This window comes from Etheostoma cragini, chromosome 16 (genome assembly GCF_013103735.1).
Source record: "Etheostoma cragini isolate CJK2018 chromosome 16, CSU_Ecrag_1.0, whole genome shotgun sequence".
NCBI classification, from domain to species: domain Eukaryota; kingdom Metazoa; phylum Chordata; class Actinopteri; order Perciformes; family Percidae; genus Etheostoma; species Etheostoma cragini.
Window position 1 is genome coordinate 4,079,082 of NC_048422.1, and position 20,566 is coordinate 4,099,647.

General features: G+C 39.8%; 1 protein-coding gene and 1 long non-coding RNA gene across 2 annotated transcripts in view; one reads left to right on the forward strand and one right to left on the reverse strand.

The window, feature by feature from the left end:
• LOC117958949 overlaps window positions 1–18,628 on the reverse strand; it is an 18,986-nt gene extending 358 nt beyond the window's left edge. The window contains exons 1-2 of the long non-coding RNA XR_004659829.1: window positions 18,617–18,628; window positions 15,473–15,478 (exon numbers count right to left, since the gene is read on the reverse strand). This is a non-coding gene — a long non-coding RNA (uncharacterized LOC117958949). The remainder of the gene's footprint in view (window positions 1–15,472; window positions 15,479–18,616) is intronic.
• Window positions 5,480–20,566, forward strand: part of zer1 (zyg-11 related, cell cycle regulator) — a 28,127-nt gene continuing 13,040 nt past the window's right edge. The window contains exons 1-9 of the mRNA XM_034895724.1: window positions 5,480–5,656; window positions 6,824–7,040; window positions 7,137–7,287; window positions 11,924–12,378; window positions 13,671–13,844; window positions 13,963–14,077; window positions 14,425–14,571; window positions 14,700–14,873; window positions 19,619–19,834. Coding sequence (XP_034751615.1) covers window positions 6,874–7,040; window positions 7,137–7,287; window positions 11,924–12,378; window positions 13,671–13,844; window positions 13,963–14,077; window positions 14,425–14,571; window positions 14,700–14,873; window positions 19,619–19,834 — 1,599 coding nt within the window. The 5' untranslated portion in view covers window positions 5,480–5,656; window positions 6,824–6,873. The remainder of the gene's footprint in view (window positions 5,657–6,823; window positions 7,041–7,136; window positions 7,288–11,923; window positions 12,379–13,670; window positions 13,845–13,962; window positions 14,078–14,424; window positions 14,572–14,699; window positions 14,874–19,618; window positions 19,835–20,566) is intronic.

The window sequence follows — 20,566 nt, forward strand, 5'->3', positions numbered from 1 at the left end:
AATGGAAAACCAAAAAAAGCGAGTAGACCCGAGGCGAGTCGAGTAGATACCACGCAGTGGAAAACCGCCATTTGACTCCCCAGTCAGCTTACTTAACCATTTTACAATTTGATGTAGGCGATTCTTGTGCTAAACTGAGACACACCTAAACTATAATGCTATGATGTATTCAATAAAAGCATGATACAATAATGCCATTATGGTCTTGTCTATATGAAAATGATATGAACAATTTTCTTAAGCAGTATAGACGCTGTTGTCCTTTTTTACAGACAGCTTCACAATTCTCCTGGAAATTTAATTTAGAGTTGATAATTGTCCCTAGATATCTATAGGATTCTACAAGATTCACTTGTCGGCAATTTATAAATGTGGCCTCATATCCAGGAGTTTCACCGAAATCAATGTGCATATTCTTTGTTTTGGATATGTTCAATTGAAGGTGTGAGTCCTCACACCATTGGACAAAGTCTTCAATTATTGGTCCGTGGCCTCTGTCGTTTTTATGGAACAGACTCACTATAACTGAGTCATCCGCATATTTAATGAAGGTCCTATTTACATTATTTGCTCTGACACATGTTTGTATATAGAATGAACAGAAGTGGTGAAGAGTAAAGCTGACCAGACAGACCTTCGTTCACCCTTACTCACTAAAACTCAATAGCTCCAAAACCGAAGCCATCCTGGATGGAACTCCTCATCAAACCAAATCATCATCCATAACCAGCATCGCCTTTTGTGATCACCTATTTTTCTCTTTTTTACCTGTAGCCCTTTGAGATTTATTGATGAAAAGTGCATTATAAATAACATTTATTATTATTATTATTACTCTCTGTGTCCTGTTTGTTAAAAAATCCAAAATCCAACCAAGAAGATTGGGACAAAAATCAATTGCTCAACAAGGTGGTTGGCTAAAATATAAGGTTGAATTGTGACAAAGGCAAAAGAAAAATCAATAAAAAGAATTTGTGCATGGGACCATTTTCCCTCAAGGTGTTTGAAGAGCAAATGAAGCAGAGTGAGAGTGGCATCTTCTACTCCCCTTCGTGGCTTGTAGGCAAATTGGGATCCAATGCATGTTCAGTGATCCTGAAAATCTGTGACCGTATCAATTACACAAAATGTTTTCATTAAAATTGAAGTAAGTGCAACATGTCTAAAATCTTTAAGAGTTTTGGAACTACTACATTAAGGCACTGGAACCACTACAGCATCCTTTCAGATTTTTGGTACATGTTGTGTCAGCAGGGATTTATTAAAAATATATTTGAATATGTGACTCAACTCTCTTGTACATGTTTTATTTAAACGCCCACAGATGTTATCAGGTCCATGACTTCTATTAATCTTTGTCCTACTGAAGATGTTCTCAACATCTATGTATGTGATGTTGAAGTGCTAGTCATCCTTGAGTATATAATGGAGTTTTTGGAACTTCTGGCTTAAATCAAACTTTAAGCTCCTTGGAGCCAGCCAGAAATCCACCCGGACAGCACTTAACTCCAGTACCTGGTGCTTACAACGCTAAGAGCTATTTAATGAAGCGTCGGGAAACCATATAAGACCCAATCACCCGAGTCACAACATCCAAACGTAACGTGAATAACCTGGTATGGGTAAACTCATTGGTTAACAGATGCATTCTAATCAGCACTAAAAACTACAACCCCCATAATTCCATGCAACTTCCCAACATCATCAAAAGTCTTTGTTTACCATCCATGGTTTTGGTTGAGAGACCCCTAGGGGCAGAAAGTTACACACTGTACATTTAAGTGGAACCAACAGTGTAGCCAACTGGCTTAGCAAAGAACAGGTAGGCAAAACACCGGTGGCCACAAGATAAGATAAGAGTCTTTATTGTCATTGCACATCAATTATACAGTGAAATTGCAGTGCTTCCTCGGCCAGTGCATACTAAATATAAGCGATCAATGAAAACAATAAAAAGAAGCGATATATACAACATTCACACAGTATTTAACACACACGTATTATAAGTTCAGGCCCCTGACGGTTTACGAAAAACAGGTTTTAAGTCTATTTGTCCTACTTGTGAGGCTCCTGTACCTTGGTTGAACAGGAGCTGTCCTGGGTGTGAGTGGTCAGCAGGGATTGCCCTAGCTCTTCTCCGCTTGCTGGCAAGTAGCGCAGTTGGGGGGGGGGGGGTATGGTGCCTTGCCCTTGCTGCGGGTCAGGGTGGAGGAGCAGGTGGTTTGTTTTAATTTTAAGAAACAAAACAAAAACAATACTTTCCAATAGTCAATCATTTACAGGACAGATACCAGCTCTTCCCATCTCTGCTTTTAGGAGATGAATCTCCATTTCTGCTCTGTTTTCTTCTGCAGTTGGGTAAGCAAGATTTGTTCTTTTTTTATACCAAATTGATCCCGAACTGAGTTCTAAGTTTTGAAAAACCCAAAGGGCAGGTTTGATCCAGAGCTTATGTAAAATCAGATTATATAGTCTGATCTTAGTTCAGAATCCCTCTTTTGCTTTTGAAAAACGCATTTCCAAGATTCGATCCATTCCGTGATCTGAAATCCCACTGGGTTACTTTTGAGAAACTGGGCCCTGGGGACCATGAATATTGATACTAAATCCTAAGGAAATCTGGACAGTAGCTGTTGAGATAGTTTGCACCAAGTGTTAGACACTCACTTTCCCCCCTCGACAGCTGCAGTGCTGATGCATGCCATGCCGCCTGAAACCACATAGTGATAATTACACATACCATAGGTGTGATGTGACTGTCTGATGTTTCTCTTATTGCAGTAAATGAGTGAGTGAGAAGTTGACTGCAGTATGTGTGCCTGCACAGTTATGTCTCTCTAAGACACCCAGTCTTTGTTTTAAAGGTTAGAACCAGTAGTGTCCCCACCTCTTTTTCTGACCGTTTACAGTGTATCAATCAAAACCAATCAGCCAAAATGCCATTGAAGTAGAGGAGATGTTTTTGTTAAAATTGGTTCGTAACTATAATAAAAAACCCAATAAGTTTGCCTAAATATAGGGCTGGACAAGATATGGAGAAAATCAATATCACAATACTTTTTACCAAATACCTCAATATTGATGCTAAAACGGTATTGTAGTCTTAACTATTAGTGTTTTCACAATGACAATTTAGATAAATAATCATCAGCAATGTGGATATAATGACTAAGTGGGTAAAGGCAAATAATAGAAAAGGTACGACAGTCTGGTAAGGTCAGAAAATGACATCCCTTTACCGTAATGCAGCCTTTAAAACCAGGAAAACACTTACGCCATATTACAGGGCCACAAGATCAGGTAATATTGCAGCACCTGCCTCTGTTGATACCAGACTTTAGTGATGCATTTTGGAACAATTTGCAAATTTACACACAGTCAATCTCAGGTCTTATAGGGCTCCTGGGATCTGGGCTCTGGGGCAATTGCCCACCTTGACCTGAGAAAGTCAATGCTGTCATTTCACAGATAAGTAAAAACCAAAAAAATTATAATACAGAATAAACCATGCTGGAACAGTTTGGCACACCGTTTATTTGTTGTATTGAAGTTAAGTGTGTGGGTGTGTGTGTGTGTGGGGGGGGGGGGGGTCTTTCCAAGTGTCTTAAGTAGACTACTTACTCAGTGGATGAGTGTAACTAAGTACATTTACTCATGTACTGTACTTAAGTCCTACAAAGCTCTTCATGGTCAGGCACCATCTTATCTTAAAGAGCTCATAGTACCTTACTAGCCCACCAGAGCACTGCGCTCCCAGAATGCTGGGTTACTTGTGGTTCCTAGAGTCTCTAAAAGTAGAACAGGAGCCAGAGCGTTCAACTATCAGGCTCCTCTCCTGTGGAACCAGGTTCCAGTTTGGGTTCAGGAGGCAGACACCTTTAAGAGTAGGCTTAAGACTTTCCTCTATAATAAAGCTTATAGTTAGGCCTGAACCATCCATTAGTTACGCCGCTATAGGCCTAGACTGCTGGGGGACTTCCCGTGATGGACTGAGCACCTCTAAAATTGACTTGAAAATAGTTAGGAAGTGAGGAGTCGCAGCGTCCGCCTAACCCGGCCCACCTGCTTCTCGTCATAGTTGTCAGATCTATCTATCATATAATCAATAATATAATAAAACTAGAGGGAGGCACGGCATACAGCCAGATCCAGTTGGGGAGAGTTCTAGCCCGACCAGGCTCCTCTCTTTACCCTGTCTCTCTTAGTTATGCTATAATAGTTTTAGACAGCTGGGGGACTTCCTTCAACACACTGAGCCCCTCTCTCCTATCTTTCTATCTTCCCATTTTGTGTGCATCCATGTCCCAGGAATGCTTGTTACTAACCTAGCTCTGGGGAGTCATTCCCCGGAGTCCTTATGTTCTTTTCCCCCCCCAGCATGTTTCCTCGGATCAGGGAGGCTCCAAAATCATGGTTGCAGCTGTCGCCATGGTCCCGCTACAAGTTCCGTTCTGCGATGCCATGATACATCCTGCTACGCTCTGCGGTGCCCAGCTACGTCCTGCTGTGCCTTGTAATGCCGCACAGTGCCCTGCTATGCCACGAACTACTACAAAGAACTACTACAAACTACAACTTTTTTGGGACTTTTATTTCCACTCTTCATTCTAACCCCAACCGGTCGTCAGACACCGCCTACCAAGAGCCTGGGTCTGTCCGAGGTTTTTGCCTAAAAGGAAGTTTTTCCCTGCCACTGTTGCACTGTTGCTTGATCTGGAGGAGACTACTAGAACTGTTGGGTATTTGTAAATTCTGGAGTATGGTCTAGACCTGCTCTGTCTGTATAGTGTCTTGAGATAACTCTTGTTATGAATTGATACTATAAATAAAATTGAATTGAAATTGAATTAAAATATTGTACTTTTTACCCCACTACATTATCTGACAGCTTTAGTTACTAGTTACTTTACACATTTGGATTTCTGTGCACACAACACATGTAGTTTATGAAATACAATGTTATATCATGAATTAAACTACCCAACAACATGGGCCTACAAGTATAGAGGAAATGATAAGCCGATTACACACTTAGCTGACGAACTTTGATCGTTTCCAGTAACAAAAATGTGAGGATTTCTCCGCTGCATACTTTAACTTTTAATAGGCTACTTTAGGTAGGCTACATTTTCCTGGTGACACTTTACATACTTTTAGTTAAGTAACATTTTCAATGCAGGACTTTCACTTACAACTGTGTATTTTCCCAATGTGGAATTAGTACTTTTAAGTGAAGGATCTGCATCTCCCATCATTGTACTTACTAGGCTAAACTGTTAAGCAATATCACTGGGACCAACTGCTTCTAGCTAGCTAATAATTTAATTATAATAATAATAGGTATTAGGTAAATGAATAATTATTATGAGGTTATTGCTGACATAAGTGACAGACACATGAATAGAATATAGCCTACTATAGTATTAATGATTAAAACTAGAAGGCCGAGTTATGGGAATAGAAGAAGAAAAAAGGCAGAGGAAAGGGAAGAGCAGGAGGAAGAGATGGGAAAAAGGAGGAGGAGACGAATTAGGAGGAGGAGCGAGGAGTCTGTTTGTTGACATCGGACGAAAACGAAAATCAGATGAGTGAAGACCGATGATAATAACTCAATTTCTCGCCGTCATCAAGACATATAGCCTTGGCGAAAGCTAAGGTAAAGCACTGCCTGATGAGCCATGCACTTAAACACCGCTGACCACTATTTGTAGCCTGCATTCTACACAGAGCTCTTAGCTAGCGCTAGCCCCACTGGCTATGTTAGCTAACATCATAGTAGGGAAAGTCATCGTTAGCCCCAAGCTAATTTAGACGCTGAAATGTACTGGTGACACCGTTTCGGCAAGTTGAGTCTTAACTTAGAATAACAAGCATTGGTCTTTGGTGTGCTGGGTTGGTGTAAGCGAGTAGCTAGGCGTATAGTTGTCTGTTTGCCAGTAGCGATCTAGCATTACTGTTTTTAAAGTAAATTATTCCACAGTGTAGCTAGCTAGGAAGCTAGCTAACTTAGTAACAGTCTGCTGGATCTCCCAGGAGTCATTGCTGTTTGTGTTTAACTTTGGTTAACAAACTAGTAGCATCATTATGAACAGGATTCATTCAGCTTAATATAGATAATATAGGGTAATTGTGTTGGTAATGGTGAAACACGGTGCCATAGATATATTTATATAGCGTTGCGAGTTGTTGCAAAGTAGCAAACGTTACTTGCTAACAGTATCAGCCATTGGCATTACAGCTTACTTTGCTAAGCATGAAAAGGTCTGCAATACTCATAAGAGGTTACGTTTGTCTAAAAATGTAGATATGAGCTCAGGGTATTATGACAGTAAGGTATTTTGACCGTAATAAGTGGACTAGTTAATGTAGCTAGCTAGTAAACATGGTAAATGCAGTAGTCACCTGTAATGTCTTGTCCAGGTGATAATTCTTCTATGTCTTGGATAGAATGTCGTTACTTTAATTACTATCTATGTTGTATAACCCATTGTTTGTCACATGGTTTTGGGCAAAAGTGTATCACACAACATTTTTTACATACATATATATGAAGCTAAATAGATAAACCATAAAACATTAATGTATAGCTGCAATTAATGCTAAAGTGAGTGAAATAATGAGTCTGATATTAGCTGATTGTGGAAGTTATAATTGCAGCGACTTTACGCATGCACTATTTAAATTCACAGTTGCTTCAATTAAAACCTCACATTGGAGTGAAAATGTCAACAGAATTGTTTTTGCTGTTTTACTGCCAGAAGAAGTGTTCTGTGAAAAGAAATGTATCTTAACACTTTACTTTGTTCAATAAACACATCCTAAGGTCCCTGCACTGCCCTGTCTTTGATCTGAGGCAGAGAACAAGAGGCTAACATGGCAGCCAAAGCAGGAGACAACCCTGACAGCCTAATGACTCTGGCAACAGTCTTCTGTCTGAGGAACCTTAGAAAAACCATGTGCTACCAGGAATCCAGGAACAAACTTTGTCTGCGCTCGGACATCTTCCTTCCCAGTGAAATCTGCGACAAGCTGGTCAACACGTACGTAGTAGGATACATCAATTGATGTTTAACCCAATTTCGTAATATTTATCCTGTCAGAAGCACCTATGTTTTTTTTAAAACTTTTTTAATCAGATACATGGAGTTGGTCCACACAGACAGTAACTTTGAACCAGAGGAGAGCTTCTTCCAATTATTCTCAGACCCTCGAAGCACCAGACTGACCAGGGTACAGCTGAGAGAAGATTTTGTGCGTGACAGAGATCTGGAGGCCATTAAAAAACAGGTAGGATGTTAGAAGTTAGTCAAATATTATTTTTTCAGAATTAGCTGATTACATCTTTTAATTTCCTGTTCACCTCTTTGGAACATCTCAACTAGAAAACATAAGACAATCAAACAATCAATCAATCAGTCAATCAATTTTGTTATTTGGATATATATATGGATTCTACGGTCTGCTAATTCTTTATAACAGACCGTTGCAATGCATAGCACAGCGTTGCCATGCATAGCACAGCGTTGCCACAGATGCAGTGTTGATCACTCTGGAGGACATCCTTCAGTCCGCTGAAAGAAGTCCAGCTAATTCATCAGCTGTTGCAAAAATTCAGGAAAAGTGGAGCAAGATCCTGTTCTCCAATCCAGGCATTGGCAGCAGCTCTGGTGAGCATTTATACCAAATCGTTTAATAATTTAACATAACATATAGATTTAAAAAGGATTTTATTGATTTAAAAACGATTGTATTGCAACCGCAAAAGAAAATAGTCTGAACCGTCTCTACTTTTGGTACACTGCGTCCACAGCAACGTAAATTCTGTTGCTGTTTCATGCAGACCTCCATCTATCACTTAACACCACAGAATCACCTCCTCCTGGCTTGGCATCAGACTGGTGTGTGTGCTGACCTGAATCTTTGAACAGTCTATGATCGCTATGCCGTAACTTCAGCTGTAGGGACAACAGTTACATTGTAACATTGTGTTTCCAGGTACCGCAATTCTTGTGCAAGAAGGAAATGAGATGAATTAGGGTAAAAAAAAGTCAACATAAATGTTCCCAAAAAAGTCCTATTTACCTTGTTTCACTTCACCATCAACGGAAATGTTCAGTTTAATGGGAATCATAACGACCACGAGTGCAGCCTTGATGGCTCACTAGCTCACAATCCGCAGTGTTTGAAACAGCAGGCTGGTTGAAGGAATTTGTCCGCCTAGCTAGGCAGCAACCCATCACATCCCGACTCATTTTGACGGTAAATATACGGCTACTACCACAGCACGTAAGAGGGGATAAAATGCGCGCAGGACCAGTGGCTTCTTTCAGGAATATTTTTGCTGCAAACAGCTGGCATTTGGGTAGCTCATCGCTGGAACAAGGTCAGCACACAAACCAGTCTGATGCCAAGCCAGGAGGAGGTGATTCTGTGGTGTTGAGTGATAGCTGGAGGGTTGCATGAAACAGCTACAGAGTTTGCGTTGCTATGGACGCAGTGGATGCTATAAAATTGTTTTTAAATTAAAAAATATCCTTTTTAAATCTATATGTTATGTTAAATGATTTGGTAAGAAGCTGTGTAATAATTAGAAAAATGTAGAGCGAAGCAGTGGAAGATCTGGTTATTCCACGCAACATTCCGGGATTGAAGAGAAAAAAGTGCTGCGTATTTGTATCACAGAACATACAGTGAGGAAAATAAGTATTTGAACAGCCTGCTATTTTGCAAGTTCTCCACTTAGAAATCATGGAGGGGTCTGAAATTGTCATCGTAGGTGCATGTCCACTGTGAGAGACATTATCTAAAAACAAAAATCAAGAAATCACAACGTATGATTTTTTAACTATTTATTTGTATGATACAGCTGCAAATAAGTATTTGAACACCTGAGAAAATCAATGTTAATATTTGGTACAGTAGCCTTTGTTTGCAATTACAGAGGTCAAACGTTTCCTTTAGTTTTTCACCAGGTTTGCACACACTGCAGAAGGGATTTTGGCCCACTCCTCCACACAGATCTTCTCTAGATCAGTCAAGTTTCTGGGCTGTCGCTGAGAAACATGGAGTTTGAGCTCCCTCCAAAGATTCTCTATTGGGTTTAGGTCTGGAGACCGGCTAGGCCACGCCAGAACCTTGATATGGTTCTTACAGAGCCACTCCTTGGTCATCCTGGCTGTGTGCTTTGGGTCATTGTCATGTTGGAAAACCCAGCCTCGACCCATCTTCAATTCTCTAACTGAGGGAAGGAGGTTGTTCCCCAAAATCTTGCAATACTTGGCCCTGGTCATCCTCTCCTTAATACAGTGCAGCCACCCTGTCCCATGTGCAGAAACCCCCCCCCCAAAGCATGATGCTACCACCCCCATGCTTCACAGTAGGGATGGTGTTCTTGGGGTGGTACTCATCATTCGTCTTCGTCCAAACATGGTTAGTGGAATTATGACCAAAAAAAGTTATATTTTGGTCTCATCTGACCACATGACTTTCTCACATGACTCCTCTGGATCATCCAAATGGTCATTGGCAAACCTAAGGCGGGCCCTGACATGTGCTGGTTTAAGCAGGGGACCCTTCTGTGCCATGTATGATTTCAAACCATGACGTCTCAGTGTATTACCAAGAGTAACCTTGGAAACGGTGGTCCCAGCTCTTTCCAGGTCGTTGACCAGCTCCTCCCGTGTAGTTCTGGGATGATTTCTCACCTTTCTTAGGATCATTGAGACCCCATCAGGTGAGATCTTGCATGGAGCCCCAGTCTGAGGGAGATTGACAGTCATGCTTAGCTTCTTCCAGTTTCTAATGATTGCTCCAACAGTGGACCTGTTTTCACCAAGCTGCTTGGCAATTTCCTCGTAGTCCTTTCCAACCTTGTGGAGGTGTACAATTTTGTCTCTAGAGTCTTTGGACAGGTCTTTGGTCTTGGCCATGTTAGTAGTTGGATTCTTACTGATTGTATGAGGTGGACAGGTTTATTTATGCAGCTAATGACCTCAAACAGGTGCATCTAATTTAGGATAATAAATGGAGTGGAGGTGGACATTTTGAAGGCAGACTAACAAGTCTTTGAGGGTCAGAATTGTAGCTGATAGACAGGTGTTCAAATTCTTATTTTTAGATGTTATCATACAAATAAATATTTAAAAAATCATACATTGTGATTTCTGGATTATTATTATTTTTTTAGATTATGTCTCTCACAGTGGACATGCACCTACGATGACAATTTCAGACCAGAATAGCAGGGCCCTGCAGGGCTGGGGTAAAAAGAACATAATGACTACGGGGAACAACTCCCCAGAGCTAGGTTAGTAACAAACATTTCTAGGACATGGATGCACACAAATGGAAAGAGAGGGGAGAGAGGAGCTTAGTGTGTCAAAGGAAGTCCCCCGGCAGTCTAAACCCATAACAGCATAATTAAGAGAGACAGGGTAAAAAGAGAGGAGCCTGATAGCTGAAGGCTCTGGCTTCCATTCTACTTTTAGAGACTCTAGGAACCAAAAGTAACTCTGCATGCTGGGAGCACAGTGCTCTAGTGGGATAAAAAGGTACTAGGAGCTCTTCAAGATATGATGGTGCTTGACTATTTAGAGCATTGTAGGTCAGGAGAAGGATTTTAAATTCAATCCAGGATTTTACAGGAAGACAATGCAGCAAAGCTAATAAAGGAGAAATATGAGCTATTTTCTTAGTTCTTGTCGGAACACATGCTGCAGCATTCTGGATCAGCTGGAGAGTCTTAAGGGACTTATTTGAGCATCCTGATAATAAAGAATTACAGTAGTCCAGCCTGGAAGAAACAAATGCTTGGACTAGTTGTTCAGCATTGGTGTTGAGGTGTTTAGGGCCCAGCACAATAACTTTAGTTTTCTCTGAGTATAACATCAGAAAATTGTAAATCATCCATGCTTGAAGTTTAGCTAACTGACTGGTTTTGTCTGGCTTGATTTATAGGTATAATTGCGTGTCATCTGCGTAACAATGAAAGTTAATTGAGTGTTTACTAATAATTTTGCCTATATGAAGCATATATAAGGTGAATTGATCCAAGCACCTTAGCCTTGTGGAAGACCATTGCTAACTTAAGCATACCTTGGAAGAATCTCTGTAAGATGATGGTATGGTCAATGGTGTTGAATGCAGCATTAAAATTTGGAGCAGATCCAAATCATGGGTCAGATAGACAAACATATTTTTACTGTCGGAAACGTTGGGAGAGAGGACACTTGTGCTGCTTGTCATGTAGTGATGGAATAATCAGAAATTCACATTAACAATAACATTGCGTGATAGTGCATGTCTTGGCAGAGGTCTACACCCTTCAAGTGCTCTTCTGGTTGCTATTGAGGCATGTATTGTTCAAAGGTATGTGCTGGTTACTTGGGGTATGTATTTAAACAATTAGAACAAGGGTGGGTCTACAAACATGGGCAATTCTAAAATAGGGTATATTGATGTACTTTTGTAAGGGACTTCAATTTCAAATTCTGTTCGTCTTTCTACTAGTTCAGACTTTTTCCAGTTCATACTTTTGGCTGTTTGACACCTTAGGGATGGAATACATGTATACATGTGTGTTGGTATGTTTTTTAAAGGCTATTGGTCAATGCAGATTGGTACCCATCTTAGTTGTCTATTAAATCATGCAAAACAATCATGTAGTGTGAAACATTTTCCCATTTAAATGGTATGTTTACTTTAGTTCCAAAGATATTGTAATAAAGGGCACTTTATTGCAAATTGCAGACTTGTCTGTATTATCATGGTTAATAAATAATAAAAAATGGATATCTTTTTGTTGTAAGTTACCTGTGGCTTTATAGTTTATAAAGGATAATACAGTTCTTAATGATTGCAAGACGATCAAAATTTCAAAATGATTCACTAATTCATCAGTTATTTACTTTGTGTTGTCTGCCAGGACCTGATTGAGCTCCACCTCACCTACTGCAACAGTTTGTCATCCCGCAGCTTGAAAACACTGACCTGCTTCCGTGAGACCTTGGTGTCTCTTTGTCTTTTTGGCTGCAGCCACATCTTCTACAAGAAAGGCGGAGCCCCACTGGCCTGCAACGAAGACACCGAGGACGAGGAGGAGGAGAGCCCTGCTTCTAGGCAAGCATTAGAGACGGACTTTAACTTCCAGGGGTTCAACCGCCTCAGGTTGCTCAACTTAGGTGGACTGCCTGACGAGGTGGATGTGGAGACACTGCTCAAACCCCTAAAGTCACTCACCTCACTAGATTTGTCAAATGTACAATTGCTGGGAACAGCTTTTCTCACCCAGTGGAAAGACAGACTAGCATCACTTGTTCTCTACAATGTGGATCTGTCGGAGGAGTTGGTCACTACAGTGGTGGAGATAATTAATCTAAGGTAAGATTGGGGGGGATCTTCTGTGTACAGGTTTTCATTTTGCTCCTAACGCTCCCTGGTATTGCAGTCCTTTTCATAAATTGCAAATTGATCATGCCTGCTTCATATGCTGTATATAGGCAATGGGTGATATGTATACATATATGTGTGTGTGTGTGTGTGTGTGTGTGTGTGTGTGTGTGTGTGTGTGTGTGTGTGTGTGTACACACACCCTAGTTCTCAGTTTTGGAAGATCAAAATGTCTAGGTTACACGTACAGTGTTATGATTAGGACATAGGGAAAGAGGCAGAGGCTAGCCAAGGACAACACTCAAAAGCCTTGAAGCCACTGTGGTGTTGGAAAAGTGAACATGTGGAGCCCAAATGTTCATAAACTGTCCCTTTAAAGAGTGAAGCAGACAGGTCAGGTACTCAAGAGGAAAGCATTCCATAATTATCTTATGCCAGTTTGATTTAGTAGGGGGTTTGTCATGTATCTTAACTGGGTAAAACCCAGGATTAGAGAGAGAGGGTCCATGTGATCTTGCAAAACACCCAGCCAGTATGTTTGAATTTTAGGACAAGACCAGATACAATGAGTATTGGTTCCCACTGAGATTTTAAACATGCAGATGAGAGTTGGGAGTTCAATTTACGTCTTTTGTTAGGAGAGATTTGTAAACGGTGCTTAAATGGCAGCACTCTGGCATGGTTACACACGGACATTTTCTTTGTTTGAGTCCATATCTTAGTCCATTTATTCCCATCAATATCTATACCAAGTTCATCTTGCCATTTTTGCATAACATCCTGTACATTTATCACATCGGTCTGGCTTAAGACATTGTAAAAGCAAGATGGATTTCTTAACTGGGTCAAGGAGGAGCAATTGTTCAAATGCAGATGTAGTGGCATCAATATTGAGTGTAGTTCCGCTATTTAAGAAGTCACCAATCTGCAGGTATTAAAGAAGATCATGCTTGGGAAGATCATACTTTTCTCAAAGTTGTTACATCATCTTTTAATGATGGACTGGGGATATTTTGCAGTCATAGGGTGATTTTATCTGAACGTCTCACCTACAATTTTTTCCATTTTAATTGATATACAACTTTGTATCACAGTGGATTAAAGGATAAAACTTTTCCTTTTAGATTTTTTTTAAGTCTGCCCTAGTATATATTTGCTCCTATTGCATAGACAATATGAGTATTCATAACAATTAAAATCCCAATACACATGTTCCCTTTACATTGCCACAGATCATTTGAACAGAATGTTTCACTGTCATTGAATGACTTTGCATTCTTCAGGCATCTTGACATCTCGCGGGAGAGCAGGCGAACCGCTAAGTTTAAGATGACCAGGAAAATCCTGACAGCCATCGTACAGCGTCTGGTCAACCTGGTGTCACTAGACATTTCAGGTCACATTATGCTAGACAACGGCACGGTTCCACACTTTGAAGAAGCTATGGGTCGGCCAAGGTGGGTAACCAAGTCTAGAATTTAAATATATATTTAAAAAAAAAAAGATTCCGTGTTTTTTTTCGTCATTTACTTTCAAATGAACAATCTAAACAAATCAGTGTTTTTTCTCTTTCAGCATTGAGCCGTGCAAGAGCAGCATCTTTCCTTTCCAAGAGCTGAAGAGGCCCCTGCAGTTTCTGGGCTTGTATGACACCACCCTCTGTAATGTGACACACATCCCTGCTTATAAGGTACTGGTTGTCTGTCTGTCTGTCTGTCTGTGTCTGTCCGTCCGTCCGTCTGTATTATTGTTAGTTTATCTCTGTCATCAATTTTTCCTCCTATCCCTTGCTGCAGCAACAGCGTGAATTTCCCCATTGTGGGATAAAAAAGGGATTATGAATCTTGAAAAATGTTAAGGGCTGGATACCCTTTACAGTGTACATATATTTTGGGCACCACAACTAAAGCAATAGGCCATGAATCTTGAAAAAAAGAGTCTGACCAACTCAAGGGATTTTGCGGAGTCTTAAAAAGTAGTTGTCTTCTAGTTGGACCAATAATGCTTATTAACAGATTTTGTTTGTGGCTTTTTCAGGTGACTGGGTCAAAGAACGAAGAGCAGGTCCTGAATGCCATTGAGGCTTACACAGAGTTCCGCCCCGAGCTGGCCCACCGAGCCATCAATCAGCTGTTTGACATCGCCAGGATTCAACACTGCAGTCAACTGCTCCGGGCTTTGCAAGTATGATATGTTTGAGTTGGGTTGTTTTTAAGGAATGTGACACCAGCGGCTTCCAATTAAATCTTTGTGCCATTCTTATGACTGTGCCACTCCCTCATACATCTCCTTTGAACTTTATGTCCTTTCAGCTTGTCATAGCAGCATTGAAGTGCCATAAATATGATAAGAGCATCCAGGTCACAGGCAGCGCTGCTCTGTTCTACTTGACCAACACAGAGTACCGCAGTGACCAGAGTGTGCGGTTGCGCAGAGAGGTCATTCAAGTGGTACTAAATGGAATGGAGCAGTACCAGGAGGTCACCGTAAGTCTACTCGGTCAACCTAACGTTTGTTTGTGAAGTGTAGGCTAATACTTTCCTTTTTAAAAAGTGGACATTGACGATATCTAGATCCTTCTCAAAACAAGGTTGTACTCTAACAGTAGAAACAGAACAATACGTCCCATACTGTGGGATTGGCTATACTGAAACAAAACAAAAGGACCCGGAAAGTGCAAAGTTGACAGAGTAGAGTTTAAACTTGACTTGAAATTATTAAAAACGGTGATTAAAAAATCGATTCACATTCATGAATCAAGCACTACTGATTCAAAATCAAATCATAGAAATCCAAAAATGTATATATATTTATTTTCTTTTTTCAATGGCGTGATGAATGCTCACATGGGAAAAGGAACTACGTTTCCATACTGTGAATGGTTTTGTTTTTATTGAGAATTGTTTTTGAATTGAAAAAAATATTCAGATGGGATCTTGAGCCTTAAAATCAATAGTGAATCGTGACATTTTCTGAATTGTGCACCCACAAGCCAGAATCGTCTCAATGACAACAATGGCACTCATGTCAGCTTATAGTTTAAAGATCTTATAGATCTTTAAACTATAAGCTAAGATCTTTAAACTATAAGCTGACATGAGTGCCATTGTTGCCATCAATGTCTAGAAAATGGGGACATGAAAGTTAATGTTCTCTGACAGTCCCAATGCAAATTACCAAAACTTTGGTTTTAAACCTAAGCCCTTTTTGGTGCTGACCATAATGTCAAACATTAGTATTAGAATCAATATTGAAAACCATCATACTCATATTTGTACTCTTTTAAACTTCATCTTTCGGGAGACAGGTTCTTATTAAAATTATTATTTTTGACAAAATGTATTTCATGAAGGGAGAATTTCTGAATGGCTGCTAGTTTTGTGGATAGCCACTGATGGTATATGTAGTCTGTTAATGAAATAAATTCCTCAGTGTGTGCTACTCACTGGGAAAGCAGGTTCTCCCGCTCGCAGAGCCGTGACCGCCGATGCATTGTGTGCGAGCAACCAGTTCTCCAAGCTCGTGTTCAGGAAACAAAATAAACTCCCAAAATGTCAAGAAAGGAAAAAGTCTTACACCCTAACTCTTGTGTTGTCATCCCCTCAAAATTTAAAGTCAACACTTTAGTTGACGCTTTTTAGTCAATGATTTTAACTTTTTCTTATGTTTTTGTCCCTTTTTTCAATGTTTCTCACTTACTAACTTAATAACTTTAGTTTTATAGTTATTTTTGGAATTTATGGTCAATAAACCTTGTTTATAGGAAATTATACCTAAGGAATTATTTAGACTAAAATTAAAGGAATGTATGTTGATGGATAATCACAGACTGGAAAATGTCAACTTTTACTCCATAATATTTCAAAACCACTTCAAATGTTTTTCAAATGCTTGAAAATTGAATTAGACCTCCCATAATTAATGAAAGTAGAGATTTGTACCTGCCAAAGAGCGTTGTTTGGAATCGATCATGTTATTTTGGGTAGTTAAAATGAACATTGATATAGAAAAACGGGTCAATTTGACCCGAGGACATGAGGGTTAACAGAAAAATATCCCGGCCCTACGCCATGTTTTTCCCACAGCTCTCTCTCTTTACAGACATTTACATTTGCAATGACAAAAATACAATTACAATGACAGAAATAATAATAATAATAATAGAAACAATAATAATATTAATGTATACTTTATCAGTCCTGCAAGGACACATTTACAATTTACACTCTGTTGTTAGTACACACATTACACACAGGGCTGAATTACAAACACATGCTCAGTACCTATACATTGGGGCTCGAAAGTTTTGGCACCCCAGGTAAAAATGAGAATGAATGTGCAGAGTTTCTAGCATGCAACGCCCCCTTTTGGAAAGCTAAACCCTGACAATGTCATTGATTGTTCTCAATCATCGTCTGGAAAGACCAGGTGATGTCCATCTTAAGGTTATAAATGCCCAGACTCATCTGACCTCGCCCCAACAATCAGCACCATGGCTTCTTCTAAGCAGTTGTCTAGAAAACTGAAATGGAAAATAGTTGACGCTCACAAAGCAGGAGAAGGCTAGAAAAAGATAGCAAAGGGTTTTCAGATGCCAATATCCTCTGGTTTGAATGTAATTAAGAAATGGCCGTCATCAGGAACAGTGGAAGTCAAAGCAAGATCTGGAAGACCAAGAAAAATATCAGACAGAACAGCTCGCAGGATAGTGAAAAAACAAGTCCAAACCCACGTTTGACTGCACGATTCCATCCAGAAAGACCTCCAGACGCTAGAGTTGTGCTACACCATTCCACTATAAAGAGATACTTGTACAGATGTGGTCTTCATGGAAGAGTCATCAGAAGAAAACCTCTTCTACGTCCTCACCACAAAAATCTGCGTTTGAAGTTTGCAAATGAATATATAGACAAGCCTAATGCATTGTGGGAACAAGTTCTGTGGATCAATGAGGTTAAAATAACTTTTTGGCCGGAATGAACAAAGGTACGTTTGGAAAAGAAAGGGCACAGAATTTAATGAAAAGAACCTCTGTCCAACTGTTAAGCATGGGGGGGTGGGGCTCAATCATGCTTTGGGGTTGTATTGCAGCCAGTGGCACAGTGAACATTTCAAGAGTAGAAGGAAAAATGGATTCAATAAAATTTCAGCAAATTTTGGATAATAACTTGAAGCCATCTGTGAAAAAGCTGAAGTTAAAGAGACAAATGGATAATGATCCTAAACACAACTCAAAATCCATAGTGGATTATCTCAAGAGGCGTAAACTGAAGGTTTTGCCATGGCCTTGAATATCTCCGGACCTCAACATAATTGAAAGACTGTGCATAGATCTTAAAAGAGCAGTGCGTGACAGACAACCCAGAAATCTCAAAGAACTGGAAGACTTTTGTAAGGATAAATGGGCGAAGATACCTCAAACAAGAATGAAAGACTCTCTGATGGCTAGAAGCGTTTCCAAGCTGTGATACTTGCCAAAAGGGGAAGTACAAGGTATTAACTCTGCAGGGTGCCTAAACTTTTGCAGACGCCATTTTTTTGTTTTCTGTTATTTTGAAAGTTTAAAAATAAAATCTAACTTTTTGTGACAGATTATACAAATGTCTAATCTGTCATTTGATGCCTTTTGGAGATTTTTCCATCTTTTCTTGGCTTCTTTATGCACATTAATACAAATTTTTACCTGGGGTGCCCAAACTTTTGTACCCCACAAACCGACCCATAATTACACTGTGGGTCTCGGTCATCTATTCCAGTTATTCTCTGGGATCCTAAAGGTCTCCAGCGCATCTCCTTCCAAGTGAGGAGTAAAACGTTCATGCAGTAAGGCACACACTAGCTATCACAGGGCTGTTGTCGGCAACAGCACTTAGCATAATTAAGTTTCTGGGGGCCGATTTGGGCAAAGACACGAACAGTTAAGAGTCCACTAAAACACTTTTTAAAAAATCCCAAAAAAATCCTTGTGCATTACATCTTCTGCACTCATATTTTCGGTTTTGGAAACATAGCTAGTTTGTGGTGCAGTGACTTCACTGAGGAAGCAGAGCAGATTTCACAGCTGCAGCCGGCTGAGCCCCAGAGACACAGAAAACTTTAGAAAGAATTGCAGAATTTTTCACACCGTATACCTCACTCAGGTAGATACAGATAAGGTTGAAAACCCCTGAATGTTCCCGTATTTTCTGTCACATCTATAATGTTACAATGTCAGATTTTCATGTTAAACATGGCCAAAGCTTCAAAGCTTCTAATTATAATAATGTTAGCTGACTGCTAACGGCAGGAAAGCCTGCAATCTTGGCTGCCAATGTTGTTCAATTCTCCCCGATTTCGGGTCACACTACTGCTGGAAGACTTGACTGGGCTTTTTTGGGAGGGGGGCTTAAAGATACAGGCTCTCCAACAGGTGCAGCAGCCATGGGCAGTTTAAAAAAGAATTAGTTTTTTTTTAACATGTAAACATGTTCTTATAGCAACACAAAAGGAACCTGGAATGCTAAATAATAGGTTCCCTTTAAGTAAAAAAGTAGTGTAGAAAAACATGAAATAAGTACAATTATGGTAATGTATCTGCTCTGCAAGTGTCGGACAAGCAAGGCTGACACAATAAGAATAATTATTCTGTCAATTGTTTTGTGTTTTAGAAACATTTGATTAATTTGTAAAGATTTTTTGCCCTTTATTAAAACCTCTTAATTACATCCACAGTAATAACATTTTGTTCAACAAAACAAAATCTGCACAGGGTAAATTAACATGAGAAAAAGTGTAAAAAGGTGTAGTTCTTGAAAACAAAAACAAGTAAAATGTAGGTAACACTTCACTTGAAGGTATCTACATATGAGCGACATGACACTGTCATGAACATATGACAGAGTCATGACACATGAACTTAACCATAACTTGTCATGACAAAACCAAAGGACACTTACTAAAAGAAGTGTTATGTCAAAAACGTTTAGGACTTGTTTCTAATGTTTATGACACGTTCATGACAATGTAATGTCACTCTTATGTAGATACCTTTAAGTATAGTTTAACTAAAATGCATTTGTTTATTTTTATGCTTGATGAATTTCGTCTTCACTATGTGTGGCCTTATTAAAGCAATAATAAGATCAATCAGATCAAGGTTTTTATACCTATATGATTACTATATTGTTGATCTTCAGAACTTGTAAACGTTCCTGTGTCTCCCTTTGTGTCCCCATCCCCTGCCCCACACCAGGTCCAGAGGAACTGCTGCTTGACTCTGTGTAACTTCAGTATTCCAGAGGAGCTGGAGTTCCAGTACAGTCGCGTCAACCAGCTGCTGCTGAAAATCCTGGAGCCAGCTAGGCAGGATGAGTCCATCCAGAGAATTGCTGTGCACCTGTGCAATGCTTTGGTCTGTCAGGTGGACAACCACCACAAGGAAGCTGTGGGAAAGATGGGATTCGTCAAGGTAACATTAAGATGAGCTTTACTCTTTAGGGTTAAGCGATTTCCCCTAAATTGGCAGTTAACAAGGTTTACAGTAAAATGTTGTGATGAACAATGATATTGTATTTTCTACTACTATGGGCTAACAGTTAACATAGAAACGATCAGACATACATTTAAATGCCCTCTGTAAATAGACAACATTACATTCTGCCCCTGGTAGGGGCAGTACATTACAAATTGACCTACTTTCACTTAACAACGCTGCCGTAAATTCTAGACTCAATCAGAGCTCTGTGATCTGCGTATCAATCGTACAGTGGAACTTTGCCTTTAACAGAGCGACAGTGATAACCTGATATACCATCATTACTGAGATTACTCATTCTACATTCTGGGTTATATTTGCACTGAATAATGCAAAAAATAGACAGAAACACAGCTCTTGCAGCGCACATGAACAGATGCGCAATATTAGCTCACACATAAATTATCACCCGCGTGAGTTAGCCTCCTGTTGCTAACGACATTCATAAATCCTACATAATATCGTCATCAGACTTACTTATTGATGCATGCACAATCCACAAAGTTAATCCATTGAGGGGATAAAAAAAAGTCAACTTAAGGGGCAGCACAGCACAAAGCTTGACACAAGTTTTCAATTTAAATTTTATTTATAGTATCAATTCATAACAAGAGTTATCTCAAGACATTTTACAGATAGAGTAGGTCTTCAACACACTCCATAATT